The sequence below is a fragment of the Sclerotinia sclerotiorum genome, genomic scaffold, assembly GCF_000146945.2.
Source record: "Sclerotinia sclerotiorum 1980 UF-70 scaffold_6 genomic scaffold, whole genome shotgun sequence".
NCBI lineage: Eukaryota > Fungi > Ascomycota > Leotiomycetes > Helotiales > Sclerotiniaceae > Sclerotinia > Sclerotinia sclerotiorum.
In genome coordinates this window covers 371,677-388,316 of record NW_001820830.1, presented here as the reverse complement: position 1 = coordinate 388,316, position 16,640 = coordinate 371,677, and the positions used below count along the sequence as shown (strand labels likewise).

Genomic DNA, 16,640 nt, shown 5'->3' with positions numbered 1-16,640 from the left:
CCGCATTTCAATCATATCATAACCCAAGATGAACGCCATCAAGGGATACCTCGCGCCGGGGAAGAAGGCCGAGAAAGATGCAAAAAAGGGAAAGAAGACTGAAGCATCGACAGCGACACCAGCACCAGCACCACCACAAATGGAAATGCGTACAACACCTCCATTGGGCTCGCCAATGGCAGGATCCTTCGTTGGCAATTCGAGGCCGTCCTCTCTATACCCAGAAGGTGATTTTCGAAATGGTCCTAGGGAAAGCGTTATGAGTGTCAAGGCCGATGTAGTAGTCAGTTGGTTACATCAACAACAGATGGAAAAGCTATGGGCTGTTGGTGCTCCAGGAGAAGGTGTTGTCTTGAAGAAGGCGAAGGATGATTTTACCTGTTGTCCGCCTTCTTTAAGGACGGAACCATCAGGAATCTTTGACTACATTGTAGCAATGAATGTCAGAGTAGGTACATCGCATGCGCTTAGGATAAATATTTGCTAACCTGCTATATAGGCTGCCATGACCGTAAACACTCGCGTTATCAAAATCTTCCTCGCGCGTCAGCACGCTGATTACGTTCCTCTTTCAAATGGTCTTCGTCTTCAAGTCCTTCCCAGTGTTGAGTTTTTACCTCGATGCCAGAAGCATCATTTTGGTGCATTCATTCAAGATCAGCAAATTCTCGTTGTTTGGGATGATGAATCAAAGCACTTGTTGAAGCGAGCCGAATTTATCGAGAGATCTTTGTTAGAAATGATCTGGGCCGATGATGACGCCGAGATGGATGAGAAGAAGGCTGGAGCACAAGTTTCTACAGCTGATTTGGGAAATGGTGATGTTGAAGATGGTTATGGAACGGAAGAAAAGAGACCAACGTTACTCATCAACCCCATCATGGTTGCTGTAACCTTGTGTCTCCTCATCGCTGCTCTTGGACTTGGTTGGAAAAATCTTGCGCTTGAAGTTACCGTTGATGGGAATTTCACCCGATTGGCTTTACTTGCCGTCACTCCTTGCCAAGTCTTCGTCTCGCTTTTCTTCATGCAAGTCATTGTCGTCAATCTCACCCAATGTTTCGGACCGATCAATAACTTAAACTGCAACTCTAAGTTCTATTCCGGCAAGGCTCCTCAACGCCTCAATCGCAACAATAGAGAACTTCCTCACGTCACCATTCAAATGCCTGTCTACAAGGAAGGTCTCGTTGCTGTCATTCAACCCACTATTATCTCGCTCAAGGCTGCTATCTCCACCTATGAACTCCAGGGTGGAACTGCCAATATCTTTATTAATGATGATGGTATGCAATTACTTCCTGAAGAAGAAGCTCAAGCTCGTCGTGATTTCTATGATGAACATACCATCGGATGGGTCGCACGTCCCGGACACAAACCAAACCCAGAGAATGGCGAAAAGGCATTTCTTCGTCGTGGAAAATTCAAGAAGGCTTCCAACATGAACTACGCTCTTATGGTTAGTAACAAAGTCGAAGAAAGACTCCTCACCATTGCTCGTCATGAGGGTTGGTCTCAAGCTGAGGAATATATCGCTTATGATCAATGCTTGGCTCAAGTCTTGGAAGAGGAAGAAGGTCGTGCTTGGGCTGGTGGTAATATTCGTGTTGGTGATTACATCTTGCTTATTGATTCCGATACTCGTGTTCCTTCCGACTGTCTCTTGGATGCTGCCAGTGAGATGGAACAATCTCCCGAAGTGGGAATCTTGCAGTTTAACTCTGGTGTCATGCAAGTTACTGATAGTTTCTTCGAGAACGGGTACGTATTCGTCATTCTTCTCACAGCATAATTTGAATAAAACTAATCAAAACTACAGAATTACTTTCTTCACCAATCTTATCTATACCGCCATCCGATTCGCCGTAGCCATGGGTGATGTCTCCCCGTTCGTAGGCCACAACGCCATGCTCCGCTGGTCCGCCGTCCAACAAGTCTCCTACCACGACGAAGACGGCTACGAGAAATTCTGGTCCGAATCGCACGTCTCGGAAGATTTCGACATGTCTCTCCGTCTCCAAGTCAACGAATACACCATCCGCTACGCCGCCTACACCGGCGATGGATTCAAAGAAGGAGTTTCCCTCACTGTCTACGACGAACTTGCTCGATGGGAAAAATACGCTTATGGATGTAACGAGCTTCTTTTCAACCCATTACGTTTCTGGTTCACACGCGGTCCCTTTACAAAATTGTTCAGAGAGTTCTTGTTTTCGAATATGAGACTTACCTCCAAGATTACCATGATGGCTTATATTGGTACTTACTATGCTATCGGTGCATCGTGGATTCTTACCGTGGCCAATTATTTCATCATGGGTTGGTATAATGGGTTTTATGACAAATACTACTTAGATTCTTTCCAAGTATATTTCTCGCTCATTATCGTCTTCAGCGCATTGGGAAATGTTTCGCTAGCTGTTCTCCGCTACCGATTATCAGAACGTTCTTTCTTTTCTTCTCGTAAGTATTTGCCTTTCCTCTTCTTCCCCTTTCCCCTCATCAAAATCACCTCATCCTAACAAAATAACTCACAGTCTTCGAAAACTTCAAATGGCTCCTTCTAATGACCGTCTTCCTCGGCGGACTCTCCATGCACGTCTCCCAGTCCCTCCTCTGCCACTTCTTCGAAATCGACATGACCTGGGGCGCCACCGCCAAAGAAGTCGAAAACGTAACCTTCTTTGAAGAAATCCCGCGTCTACTCAAACGTTTCAAATATACGTTTATCTTCTGTATATTGATGACGGCCGGTATGATCGTATGTGCGCTCTTCGTGCCTTGGAATTGGAGAATCGATACTTTTGTCGCTATTTATCCACTGTGCACGGTGGTTGTTAGTCATTTTTTGATGCCGGTGGCTTTGAATCCGGCTTTGATGATGTTTACGTGGTAGAAGTGGGTTTAGGTGTGCGGGTTATTGGGTTGGGGTTGGGGTTGGGATTGGGATGAATACATGTATGCGTGCATGCAATACATGCATGGATATGAGGAGACTTAATTTGATGATTGTTATGTCTTAAGTTAATTTGGGATTGGCGTTATATTACATCCGTATATATGGTCCACGGGAGGCATTTTTGACATTTTTCTTATTTGTCATAATCTTTCTTTTATATGCAGAGATGGCTGGAAATAAATAAATATATGCATGGATGGATGGTTAGATCAGATATAGATATAGATAAATTATTTAATTTTACGTTCTTTTGATTCATGGTTTAGACTTAAGTTTTCTTGTTGCAATTTTGAATGGAATGATGAAGGGAAGTTTTGGTGTGTATTTATGGATGTGTATATGTTTGTATACAGATAGATATAGTACTTGAATAATTAGTCAGGTTATAGAAACTAAATAAACCATATAATCTAATCTTATAACAAGAATCTATTAATCAATTATTGCACCCAATATAAGATCACACCTAAACTTCTCCCTTCTATCCATCCCGTCCCTCCAAAATTACCCCTCTCCCCTCTCCCCACTATCAAACTCAAACTAAAATCCCCCATACACCCCCTCCCCCTCTTAACCCCTCTCCCACCACCAATCAATCAATCATCTCCCCCTCCTTCTCTCCTACCCTCCTACTTCCTTTCCCCTCACAAAACCCACCAGGCCCCCTCCTCATAATAACATGACTTGTCCTCCCCATCCCCTCCCCCCCCTCATACAAATCCAACCGTATATCCATCGCATGAACTTCTTGAAAACCGTGTTTTCGATAGAGACCTATGCCCCAGGGGCTAGCCCCTAGGATTACTTGGATGGGTGGGTGAGTTTGGATACTGGAAGAAGTGGCTGGAGAGGATGATGGAGGGATTGGAGACGGGATGGAAGAACGGGGAAAAGTCTCGCCGGAGTCGGCGAGCTGTAATCCCTTGCCTGAGGAGAAGTGTGCCGATTCCTTGGCGTTGGTAGTCTGGGTGGATTACGAGGATGTTGAGTTCCGTTTAAGGGGGCAGGGAGGAGGAGTTAGTGGTGTGGTTTGGTTTTGTTTTCTGTGGAAGGGGCGTGGGATGATGGTATAGGAATAGGTATAGATATATAAACAACGGGAGGAAAAGGAAAAGGACAACAAAATATATGAAATATACATACTCAACCACCTTTCCTTCCCACAAGCCTTAAACATATATTCATCCCCTCTAACAAATACATCCTCACACAATTTAAAATTACTCCCTTTTCCCCATATCTTTTCTAATTCCTCTTTTGTTTTTACTTTAGGAATTTCAGATACTTCATTTATTTCCTCTCCTTCGCCTTTCCCTTCCTCTTTCTCCTCTTGCTTCCCATCCCCATCCCCATCCCCACTCCCCTCATTCCTCTTCCCCTCTCCCTCTTCCCCACCCCCACTCATCCACCCCGCAACCCCCACAATATCCCCCTTCTCCTCATCACCATCCTCTTCCCCCTCCTCTCCTTCCCCCTTCCCCCCCTCCCTCCCCCCCAAAACCGCCTTAACAAACCAACAATCCCCCCTCCCCCAAAACTTTCCCAACTGTTCACTCCTCAACCTCAAACCCTCCTCACTACCTCTCTCCCTTCCAAATGCCAAATCGCTAAATTCATCATTTTCGAATGCTAGATGTTCTAGGAGGGATAGACGAGGGAGATCGGATTTTGTTAGAGGGTGGAGGGATATTTGTGGGGGGTGTTTGGGAGGGGAGGAGGAGGCTTTTGTTGGGTTGGGTGTTAGGGGGATGGATGGATGGGTTGTGGTCATTTTTTGGGGGTTGTGTGGTTGTGAATAGATTGGTTTGGGGTGGGTTGGGTTGGAATAGGATGATGGTTGTGATATAGAGGTGATTATTGGGAGTTTATGAAATGAAAGCGGTATTGAGGTAGAAGTAGGTAGGTATTAAAGTAAAGATAAATAAAAACGAAAAACGAATAATTAAATAAACAGATAAATAAATAATTATGAATAAAACCTGTCTGATACATATACAGGTAGGTATGTAAATGTAGATGTAGATAAGTATGATAGTATAAAAACAAACAAACGGACGAAACGAATGAATATAAACTGCGTCTGGAATCAAATTATATATGGATACCTACATACTACACTACTTATATCAAACAAGTAACCTATAAGACAAACTGCCGTGCAATCCTGGCACTTGATTCTATACCAGCATATATATGCTATACCTACATTCATTCATATTCATCATATGCTACCTCTCTAATCGGTATGATGCAATACAACATCATACATACACACAAAACCCTTACGATTACAACCAACACCTTCCATCCAACAACACCAACACCTTCTACACAAATAAACTAAGATCTTACCTTACCTATACATACTCCGTACCCATCCAACCACCCAATCTCCACATATACAACCACATGCATGCAACACACCGCACATCCATCTCATATCACATCTCATCTCACATCTCACATCTCAGTGCTCACATCCCATCTACCGCATATATATATGACGTCTAATCTAACCTGTAAGCTCTAACCCTAATTACTCCATCCATAGTAAATTCTCACATCCACACGCGTTCCTGCATGAGTCTACTCCGTACATACACCAGTAAACTTCTGGTAGGTTTAAAGATCCCTGATAACCGGGAACATGCTCAGCTCATCATTTTGCTCAGCTCTCAGCTTGCTTGAAATCTATCGGTCTTACACCTACATAACTGCACACTTATACGGATATACATACCTATCTACCTACCTACCCACCCACTTACCTACCACAATCACAACCATACAAACAAAAACTCCCCATACCCCATGTGTAACCTACCTAACCCAACCTAACCTAACCCTACTCTGTCCTCCGTCCTCCGTCCTCCGTATATGTATATGTATGTAGCTTACCGATTGACTCACTCACAATCCATAATCCATGATACATGATCCGAGACCGACTCTACTCGACTAGACTCGACTCACCGAGTTGGGATCAGAGTGAGAAGTGAGACGAGGCGTTATTTTCCCGAGACCCTAGTGTATATATGTATGTATGTTTATGTATGTGTTTAATGTATGTTTATTTAAGGCTGAGTACTTATTATATAGTGTACATGGATGGATGAATAAATGATGTGATTACATGATTCTGTACGATTTTTAGATTGTGAAGTTTCGGGTTATAAATAATACCGCTATTTGGTTTAGTTACCAAGTAAGCAAGCAGCAAGCAAGCAAGCAAGTGACCTTAATCAGAAAAGAGCAGGCAATTAGATTTTACATGAAATATCTATCCGATTTCACACTGCATTCATTCCAGATGTCACATCTCACTCCACACATCATCATAAAACCTTCCAATCAACCCCAACACCCCATTTCACCCTCTCAACCACAATCTCCCAAACTGGTCCTTTAATTCCTACGATCTCTCCAACCTGCACTTCCTTTCCCCTCTGTAGTCCTATCCCCATTCCTTCCCCAGCCAACATAACCCTCACATCTCCCAAACCATCTAGTATCTCCTCTCCATCTAAATCACGCACCTGTTTTCCCCTCACTAAACACATTTCCCTCCCACCTCTACTAATTTCCTCCACCTTAATCTTCACAATCCATTCCCTATCTTTATTTTTCATCCCTTGTGTATTAGATTTATGTGCAGAGGAAGAGGAAGAGGAAGAAACGGAAGAATCAATATTAATCAACCAATCTCTAACTTCCGCCGCCAATCCCCCATTCACATATTGTCGACCCTTTCTATGCGGAGAAAATTGTTCGGGTAATGGATCGATATGTCCATGTGTCTCCGCAGGATCAGACGGACGAAAACGAGGAGGTTTGAGAAAAGTGGTTGGGGTGGTAGATTGAGGCGTAGATGGAGGTAATGGAGTTGAGAGGAGAAACTTGGGTTTGCTAGTGGTAGATGTAATTAGATTCTGTCGATGGGAAATTGGCGAAGAAACTATAGGAAGAGAGGAGGATAGTAAATCATCTGTTTCTTCTGAAATGATATCTGCTGGAGAAGATGAAATTCGTCGACGTTTGGATAAACGTGGGTTTATTTCATAATCATCTTCTGCGCCCTGGGCTAGAAATCCTATCTCGGTATCAAATTCATCTTGTGTTTCGATCGAATCGTGAAGAGGAAGATGAGTTGGGTATTCATCTGATGGATCATCGATATTCTCTTTTGGTTTTGGCGTTTGATGAGCTGGTGTTAAGTATCGTCCCACAGGTATAGATGATGATACATTCTGTGTGCCAATAGGTTTTGGCGTACAAGAAAATGTAAATCGAGGAGTAGTATTAAATTGTTGGGTGTTTGTAGGACGAGGAGTTGATTCCTCTGCTAATTGGGATCGTGGTGGTGGAGGTTGTTTCTTGATCACAAATCGATGAGGTGATGGTGTCTATATAGTTATTAATATTGGAATTTCCAGTGAAAAGAGTATAGAACTTACTACTGGTGGAGGCATCTTTCATGCTTCATACATTCATTGCTTCTTCTCGTGGCTTTAAAGACGGTGGAGATATTGAAGGCAGAATATCTGAAGTAGGAAATTGAATATCAGATTCAATTAATCGTTCTAATTAGAAACATCAACTACATCTTTATCAATCATTTGAAATCGCCTTCCATCTATAGTCTCGACATCCCATCATACTTTTTAGTTGTGGAATATGAACATCACCGACAAAACAAATGATTCCCTAAGGTTATCTCAAGTAATAAATAAATCAATATATGTGCGGAAAACATCCCGCAGCAAACATTGATGACATAATACAGTAGATTAAGAAGTGAAGTGGAATGCTATTTGCAAATGTCACCGGCACTTAAATATACTAGGTCTTTCCAAGTAAATATAGAAAGTGCAGAGTCCCGTACAGAGTAAGGAGTCTCACCCAAACAGAACCATAAATACTACAAATCTTCAACTTCAAATAAAGCTCTAACCCTCTAATGAAAAATTTTCCTCGTTGTATAAGTATATACAAATCTTATCCAATTCACATCCAGATCCAAATCACATCCACACACACATCCAAAAACACAAAACACCCATCTACTACCCCAAAAACGCTTTGATTCATTCATCTACATGCTACGCCTATACCCGCTATGCTGACCCTGATAATGAGAATCCCCAGTTTATCATCTGTCTCTCTAGTTATTTTCTAGTATTCATTTCTTCATTCATCCATCCTCCTCTCATCTTCTATTTATCTTTCCATCGCTCTCCCCTCCCCTCTCCCCTCTCCATCAATCCATACCTTCATCACTCCAATCCTCATCCATCCCAACACTTCCTAAAATCCAATAGACCCAATCAAAGCAACCCATGCTGTTGAGGAAAAAACACAGATTAATTAATCCTTCAAGTTTCTCATATTTGTAAATCCCATCCCATTTCTCCATTCATAATTTCCATCTGCACGGATTCGTACCATTCGTCCTCCCTTTAGAAATTCCTTATTGTCTCCACTACGTAAGTACAATTGATTGCGCGCTGGATGTACTTTCCCGCTGAAGAAATGGAGATGAATGGTTGATAAATGCCTGTGGAGCAATATACTGCATGCCACTTCGGTCCACTTCATCACATGTGCATCTCCATGTCTCTCCAATTTTCCCTTCCTTCTTTCCAAGACGACCATCTTTTACAACTCTAAATCATCACTAATACCAATATCGATACTAGCAATAATATCATCGTCCATCAAAGGTTTTCTGAATCCAGGAACTCCACCCTTCATGGACGTTTGTAGCTTACTAAAATTCGGTACCGGTAAAGCATCTTTCTTAGCCACAAGTTTAGGGGTATTATTGGTCGAAGTACCACTAACTGGAGTAGCAGTTGCGCTATCCTTACCTCCAGTATGATCATGTTTGAAAGTAGCACGAGTTTTGACACGCCTTGAGTGATCTTCATCAACTACTTCTCCACGAGCAATCGCTGCTTCAGCCTGTCGAGCTGCACGACGTTCATTGATTTGCGCTTGACGTACTTCCTCGATATTTTTGCGACGATTTAATCGATTTAATTCGGCAAGTCGGTCTTGTTGAGAGTGAACCATCTTCTTCGGCGTTGATTTGAGGGTGGTTCCATAAGCCAGTTTGGAATTCTCGAGCGCTTCAAGTTCTGAACGATACTTTTCTTCCATTTCGGTATTGCCAAGGGCTTTCTGTTCCTTGATAGCGTTGTTAAGACGCACACGTTCGGTTGCATTCCACTTTTCCGTCAATACACCGGATTTCTTCAACTTCTCTTGTAGCTCGGCTTCAGTCCAAGGTCTGTTAACAAGAGCATTAATCTCTGCACACTTTTGCATCAACTTTGGTTTTGTCGGAACAGGTATGCCATCAGCGATACAATTTTGCTTATATCTTTGCCATTCAGCCTCTGTAAATCGAGAATCTGAACATGCGATAAATGGCCATGATCTCTCAGATTTACCATGTGCAGCAATCACATATTGTGTTGTCGAAAATTGCTTTCCGTTACTAGACATCATAGCGTATGGTTTATCTTCTTTGAAGCCTGAGGTAGAGTCAGCGTGATTATCGCAAGAATAGTTTTAACGTATTAACCTTTAACAAGTCCCATGCGATAAAGGTTTTGATTTGTCTCCTTATCAACACCAATATTTACTCGAACAAAGCATCCAGTAATAGCTTCATCAAACCCAGGATAAAAGCAGACCATGGCAAATCTACTTCTACCAACTCGAACTCGTTCAAGATCATAGAGAACCGCCGGTTCTGCATCTCGGTAATCTGGAGATGCAGACCTTTTCTTTGACTTTGATGCTGTCCATTCAACCTCACTATCCCCATCACCATCGTCATCTGAATAATCGTCCCGGGTATCTCTTCGACCATCATCCCCACGGCGCTCCTTATCTTGATCGCGACGACGTTGTCGATCGTTTTTCTCAGCTCTTGCACGCTTAAGACTGTCAATTCCAGTGCTAGCTTCCCCAACCTTCCCACCACCAAGCTTGGTACGTTGACGAGACGTTTTGCGCTGGTTTTCCTCCAAATCCGCGGTACCTGCCTTGCGCTTTTTGTCCGCTTTTTTATTCTCTGCATCACGGGCATTTAACAGTTGACGAAGTGCTCTATTTTGACGGTCCCTTTCAATCTCTTGGGCACGATCAGCCAAGACCTGCTCACGTTGAATTTCAGGCATAGACATAATACTTGCTTTATCGGCTGCATTCATAAAACGACCTTCGAGAGGATATCGATCAGCATCATCGCGAAAACTTGGGCCATCGGAATCGGAATCAGATTCATCCATTGGAGCTGATCGTTCCGAACGAACAGATTCATCACCGGAAGAACTGTTCTAAAATATTAGCACAATATCTAGCTACATATGAATATTGTAGAAGAATCTCGTATGATCAATGTCCGCGCATCGGTGACAAGATGGAATATAACATCAGATGATCGTCACAGTAGAAGAAAACTTACGCTTCACCTTCTTCCTCAGAATCATCATTTCGTCTACCCCCCTTCTTTCCACCTTTCTTAGCTGCACTCTTTACCGCACCATTACGATCAGGCGATGAAGAACTGTGTCTTCCCCCATCATTTGTTGCGACCTGTTCTTCTCCAGAAGAATCATCTCCTGCAAGAGCGAGAAGTTCATCATCATATCCGCCATTGTATAATCCCGTTCGTAGAAAGTTCTGATAAAAGTCGATTCTTCGTTTGAGGGTCAAAAGACTTCGAATTGCGTATCGTGGAAGAAATTGATGATGAAATGAACACGAGCGAAGCAGACGATGGCGCGCAATTTGGAGTTTATCCAAAGTTGTGGTGTGAAGAAATATTACGTATTGAATTGAAAATATAAATCGTATGCTCGAGCTTTGGAGGAAAAGAAAATCTAGTGTTTCTTCCGAAATATGTTTAAATGATTGAGTGTATGGGTGAAATATAGGTAGTGAATTGTGAATTGATATATTTTGTGAACATTACAATTAGAGACAATACAATTCAGCCGCCATCTCCTTTGATAGAACATTAGCGTGAAATCTAGTGCCGCGATGTCGCTTAGGTCAGATTAGCGATAACGTAATGATAAGGAACATTCTTGCACTAATAAATGAACCTAGGCGTCATGGAAGTAAATGAGGTATGGAATTATTTCGTCGTTATTTTGTAAGATTATAATTGACCTTAGTACATATTTTCCAACATCATTGTAATTTTATATTAGACTTATAAACAACTTTTTTTTTTTATAAAAATTCCCATCACCAAAATGAATACATATAGATTTTCCCCTCGTTCTGCTCGATCTCTTCTAACAACTCAATCGCCCCTCTACGATTTCCTAATTCCAAGCTTCACCAATTCCCCCAGATCACCACGCACAATTCGCCATCTCTCCACAACCCCTCGATCATTCTCCGCCTCTACCAGTCCCTCTCAACCCAATCCTTACCCTCCAAATGAACACCCCACCAGCAATCCATCTCACCCAGCTCCCCAAGCAGGCGCAGAAGCAATCACCAATGCGCACCCCTCAAAGAAACCCCTAAGCCAAGCGCAAAAAGATTTCCTCACCAGCGCCCTACGCGTTAACCAAGCAGGCGAGCTCGCCGCAACTCTCATCTACACCGCACAAACCCCTCCTATAACAAATGCACATCCGCATTTACGTCCCCTCATGGCCCACATGTATGATCAAGAAGCCGGACATTTCAAAACCTTCAACCATCTGCTTGCAAAACATCGAATTCGCCCCACTGCGTTAACTCCCATTTGGTCGCTGGCTGCTTCGGCGCTAGGTTGGGGTACGGGTTTGATGGGTCGTGAAGCGGCGATGGCTTGTACGGAAGCTGTGGAAACGGAGATTGGGACACATTATAATGAGCAAGTTCAAGTATTGCTGGAGATGCAGGAGCAGATGAAGGCTCGGGGCGAGCAGCTGGGAGAAGAGTTAACAGAGTTATTGGAAACAATTAGAAGGATACGAGATGAAGAATTAGAGCACTTGGATCATGCAGTTGAGCATGATGCAAAGAAAGCTGTGCCTCATGAACTATTAACTGGCGTTATTAGAGCAGGATGTAGAGGGGCTATTTGGGTCAGTGAGAGACTATGATGTGATGTTCGATAATTGTACGAATATTGGGTATGCACTGTTGCACGGAGTGGCAGGGTTAATGTGTGGCAGAGTGACGAAGAAACTGTTACGATTAAATCTAAGTATAGTACATGTAGTACCTTCTTTTTCCCACCAAATAGACCACTGAAATGAAAGAACTCCAATCTCCATTACTTTCTTCTTATGCTAGAAATCCGTACGGAAACGCCATCCCATGTGAATGTTCCTCTTTGTTATGTTATAAGCTGTACACAAATGAAACGGAATATACAAAGCGCTCTCTGGCATTGCCATTAAATACTAGTTACTATTTCACGGGTTAGCAAATGGAAACTATGATTGTTGAGAGACCATCGACTTACTAAATTGATAAAGGAGCAACTTGGTCGACCTGGTAAAGCCAATGGGAGTTGAGTTCCTCTCTAACAAGCCAATCATAAGGGAACGCAACAATATGACCTTGAATCATCGCCAATAGATCCTCAACATCCTCTTTAGGAAGTAGATCATCACTTCCTGAGAATCCTCTGCGACTACCCCTCGTCGTACCACGACGTCTCTTCCTGACTGATCCAGATTGATTCATAGCACTGCTATTCTCCCTTCTATCACCGCTGGGTGTTGGTGTCGCAGAGAAGGTAGTTTTGCGAGTACTAGCTTGGGAGTTTGTTCCATTAGCAGGAGGGACACCCAAAGCCGTAGCATCAAGAGCAGGGAATGCTTCATTTCCTGCCGTATCAGAGGGCCCTTCATTACGAGCAGCAGCTTTCTCATCAACACCATCATATTGCCCCAAACGATTCTCGTCAGATATATTAATAGCTCGAGCATCATGTTCGGCATTGGCGCTAGCAACCCATTCAGAAACGGTTCCAAGAGGATGACCGGCTTGACTATTAGGTTTAACTTTCTCCGAGAGGGGGTTTCCTGGAACAGCAGAGCTTGAGCCCGGAGGTCCAGGTCGATCTTGATTCTCACGCTCATTAGTCTTTCCACCTCCTTGTGCCTGTACAAATCTTTCCGCGTAGGCAACAAAGTCTCTATACTCATGCCAATTGGTAACCTCGCTATCTGGGTTACACCTGAAAACTCTTCGATAAATCTTAGTATTGTTGTCGGCGATTTGTTGCCAAATCTCATCCGCAAAAGCATCATTTAACGGATCACGCATACAGTCCTTGTGCACTGGAGCCATCTTAATATCAGCCGTCAATGGATTGAAAGGTTTGGGTGCAGGATTTCCCGAAGCATCTATTATTATAGGCGGGCCACCAATATCGGTATCATCCTCGACTGGCAATGCCGGTAATTGGGAAAGCTGGGGAAGACCAAGCTGCTCTGTCGTTCTTCTTGGAAAAGGAGGCACAGGTGGTAAGCCACTGTAGCCATCTGCACTATCGGAGCTGTTCCTTCGTTGTTGTGGTACTGATCGTGAATGTGGTCTTTTAGGATGATTCAGCGTGCCCTTGCCCTCCGGAGCAATATCAGCAACCAACACCTCACGACCACTATCGACAAGAACAGAATCTCTACCCATCGTTTGTCCTGTTTGCGATAGAGATTTCAGTTTGTCGACACCATCACCATCCACATCTGCTGCATGAGCTGCGTTGTCTGTAACTCTCTTATCCGTAGTAAGTGGCTTTAGTCTATCAGGCTGTATGTTAGGATTGCCTGCTTGCTCCCAATCGACATCATGATTGAAGCTGCGTAAATTCTCATTCAAGGCAACACGTGTAGAGAACTCATTAGGGTCCCCTTTAGCCGGCGATGGGCTATCATCGCTACCTTCTTCTTCCTCTTCGTCATCATATATACCATCCATCTGTGCTTTGAACTCTTCCTCTTCACGGTCCATTTCATGATTCTTTTCCTCTTCCATAATCTCATCCACGTCCAATCCCAAATGTTCTCTCATAAGGCGCATGCGTAATTCGTGGGCAAACCTTCCCACAAGATATGGTTTTCCATCCATTGTTGACCATATCATATCAGTATCTCGAACAACTGCTGCGGTTTCTGAGTCTCTGTTACCCAACATAGATCTCTCGTTGATATTAGCAGAACCAATTAAAGCAATTCTGTCATCAACAATGATAACCTTAGCGTGAATGTACAATTGCTCTGTGACGATTATCTTCTTTGGTCCAATCCGACCCCATGTCCTCAAACTGTAGAATTGTACATACTCTTCCGGGTCAATACCTTGACTCTTTAATCTACCAAAGATAGATCCATCACCACGGCAAATACTTCGGAATTGACATTGCATAATTAAGCGTACACTTGTTCCCTCAGGTTCATCCACTGTATTCTGGAATCCAGGCATGAGTGGTATGAGGATCATACATCTCCAACTCTCATTATTTCGATAGGCGCGTATGGCACGCTCTACAATTGCATCACCAATCTTGTTGACAATCTTGACATTCATCGTCTCACAGCTTGTGACGAAAAATTGATTCTCCATGTAGACGAAATGATCAGACTCTTCAATCATCTTGCAATAAGCAGTCATGATGCTATGCTCGGTATGCATAAGACCTGAAGACCAGTCGCAAGCCGAACGTAAGATCTGCACCTCACAAGTTCCGGTAAGTCCAAGATCTTCCAACTCGGCTTGATTGTAATCAGGAGGCGGGAGGAGGAAAGGAGTTGGTCTTGTAGGTGTGCGACCTCGGAGCACATAGTTCCATCTTTGCACGAAGTGTCTAGTCAGATCTCTAGCAGGCTGACCGGCGACTTGCATAGCAACATCGTGCCAAGGCATCCGAGGAGTCTTTGACCGATCATACATTTCTGCATAAGGTTCATTGAGTTTGTAGAAATCTTGAACACGAGGGTTGGAATAATCTTTTCCGGGCCAAAGTTGACAATGATCCGCATCCTTGGGCAAATCAGAATGCTCAAAACCTGTAGGTTTATCATCCACCAAGGTGTGCTGGGGCGTATCCCAACGACCAAAGCAAAGATCAATACCTCCTACAAAAGCAACAATATGATCAACAATGCAGATCTTTTCATGATGCGCAAAGAAGAATTGATTTTTCTTGAACTGATTGGGCGATCTCTGCACAAATATGTTTGGATGTAAATCCAACATGGAGAATTTTGTGAACTCAGAATCAATAGGGATGGCAGCTTCAACGTTTCTGTAAACGATGATAAAAACCTTGACTCCTTCCCTAGCTTTCCTCTGCAGCAAACGATCAAGTCGCCATTTCTGACTGATAGCAGCAGGTCTTCGCATATATAATTGAGGACTGAGCCACCAATCATGAATATATATCACATCCTTGGCTTCATTGATTGCTCGAGAAACGTTCCACATATAATCACGACCATCCACTAGCCATTGTGCCGTAACTCCAGTCCTCACTGGTGCAAAACTGCCAAACCTATGCTCCTTTGCCCATGGTGTGTTATCCGCCATGAATCTTAACGATTCCTCGAATTGTCGGAGTTGACGTTCGTTCTTGGCCAGTAACTTTATCTTGCGCTCGGAATTCTGAATTTTAAGAGTGTGATGCTGAGGGTGCTTAGCAGATCTACCTGCTTGTGAAACTTCGTCATTCGCTTTCTCTTTTCCCTTGCCCATATCGGTTATCATTCGCCTCTTCTTCTGTATTGCGAACTTTGCATCCACCAAATACACATCATAGATGTGCATATTTTCTGGCGACTCCACACACACAAGATAACTGTGCCTGACCAAAAACCATTTTGGAGAATGACGTTGAAAAAAGTTATTGGGTGTAAGTATCCTCCTCATATCCAAACCCTTTGCCGTTTGAATAGCGAGGTAACCCTCCTTTCCATGATAGCTACCCTCAGCAGCCAAGCGGACTCCCATCGAGGATAACTCCAAAAATCTGCAAAGACGATTACTGTCCGCTCTGAATATGAGCCATCGAATCATCTCTTGAAGGTATTGTTCTATTCTCTTTCGCTGGCGTTCATTGAATATTCTCTTCTGCTTTTCGGCACTGAGAGCATTTACGCTAGTATCCAACATGGCACGGGTACTTTTCCGGGCCGCACTCATGGAAGGACGCCTCTTGACCTTCCGTTTTGGTTCCGCTTCACTTTGCGTGGCCTCGCCATGGGTTGCCTCGGCCGCGGTTTCGTCCACACGAACGTTGTCGGCTTCATCTTCATCACTCTCCCCTAGACCCCGAACACCTCTGAAATAAGGGAATGCAGACTTTGGGAATCTCGGTTGCTTTGGTCGAGCATGAGCTTCATTCCCTATGTACTTATCACTGCTTCCTTGAAGCTTATAGCGTAAATGTAAGTTAGCAAAGTCCTTGAGAGAACGATGAATTACCCATTTCATTCGGTTTGGACCGCTCCCATATTCTAGCTCAATTCGGAAAACAAGATGTCTTTCTGTGTCGTCGGCATCCTCATCGGTGGGTTTGCTATCTGTGATTTCGATCTTGAGCTGCTCAAGAAGAACCGGGATTCGTTTATTTACCGTGTTCATCTCGTTGCATCATGCTGGCAATCATAAGTACGGCTGGAGTTACAGCTCTCAATTCCGCCATGAGCTCGGCTGATTA

General features: G+C 43.5%; 6 protein-coding genes across 6 annotated transcripts in view; 2 read left to right on the top strand and 4 right to left on the bottom strand.

The window, feature by feature from the left end:
• Positions 1-28: 28 nt before the first annotated feature.
• Positions 29-2,952, top strand: SS1G_04969 (hypothetical protein; the record flags this gene model as incomplete). Its single annotated transcript, XM_001593492.1, has 5 exons — positions 29-448; positions 500-1,761; positions 1,820-2,463; positions 2,538-2,761; positions 2,842-2,952. 5 exons carry the CDS (start codon positions 29-31, stop codon positions 2,950-2,952), a joined length of 2,661 nt encoding a protein of 886 aa, XP_001593542.1.
• Positions 2,953-3,551: 599 nt separating this feature from the next.
• Positions 3,552-4,730, bottom strand: SS1G_04968 (predicted protein; the record flags this gene model as incomplete). The annotated part of the gene is made up of 2 exons (XM_001593491.1): positions 3,552-3,754; positions 4,103-4,730. 2 exons carry the CDS (start codon positions 4,728-4,730, stop codon positions 3,552-3,554), a joined length of 831 nt encoding a protein of 276 aa, XP_001593541.1.
• A 1,564-nt stretch (positions 4,731-6,294) lies between these two features.
• On the bottom strand, positions 6,295-7,428 carry SS1G_04967 (predicted protein; the record flags this gene model as incomplete). Its single annotated transcript, XM_001593490.1, has 2 exons — positions 6,295-7,362; positions 7,414-7,428. The coding sequence occupies 2 exons, from the start codon at positions 7,426-7,428 to the stop codon at positions 6,295-6,297; spliced, it is 1,083 nt and encodes a 360-aa protein (XP_001593540.1).
• A 1,186-nt stretch (positions 7,429-8,614) lies between these two features.
• On the bottom strand, positions 8,615-10,972 carry SS1G_04966 (hypothetical protein; the record flags this gene model as incomplete). Its single annotated transcript, XM_001593489.1, has 4 exons — positions 8,615-9,495; positions 9,546-10,300; positions 10,434-10,667; positions 10,959-10,972. 4 exons carry the CDS (start codon positions 10,970-10,972, stop codon positions 8,615-8,617), a joined length of 1,884 nt encoding a protein of 627 aa, XP_001593539.1.
• Positions 10,973-11,637: 665 nt separating this feature from the next.
• SS1G_04965 (hypothetical protein) lies at positions 11,638-12,075 on the top strand (the record flags this gene model as incomplete). The annotated part of the gene is made up of 1 exon (XM_001593488.1): positions 11,638-12,075. The coding sequence occupies one exon, from the start codon at positions 11,638-11,640 to the stop codon at positions 12,073-12,075; it is 438 nt and encodes a 145-aa protein (XP_001593538.1).
• Positions 12,076-12,378: 303 nt separating this feature from the next.
• Positions 12,379-16,640, bottom strand: part of SS1G_04964 (hypothetical protein) — a gene marked incomplete at both ends in the record, with an annotated part of 5,491 nt that continues 1,229 nt past the window's right edge. The window contains 2 exons of the mRNA XM_001593487.1: positions 12,379-12,385; positions 12,441-16,347. Of these exons, the coding sequence (XP_001593537.1) occupies positions 12,379-12,385; positions 12,441-16,347 (3,914 nt within the window). The remainder of the gene's footprint in view (positions 12,386-12,440; positions 16,348-16,640) is intronic.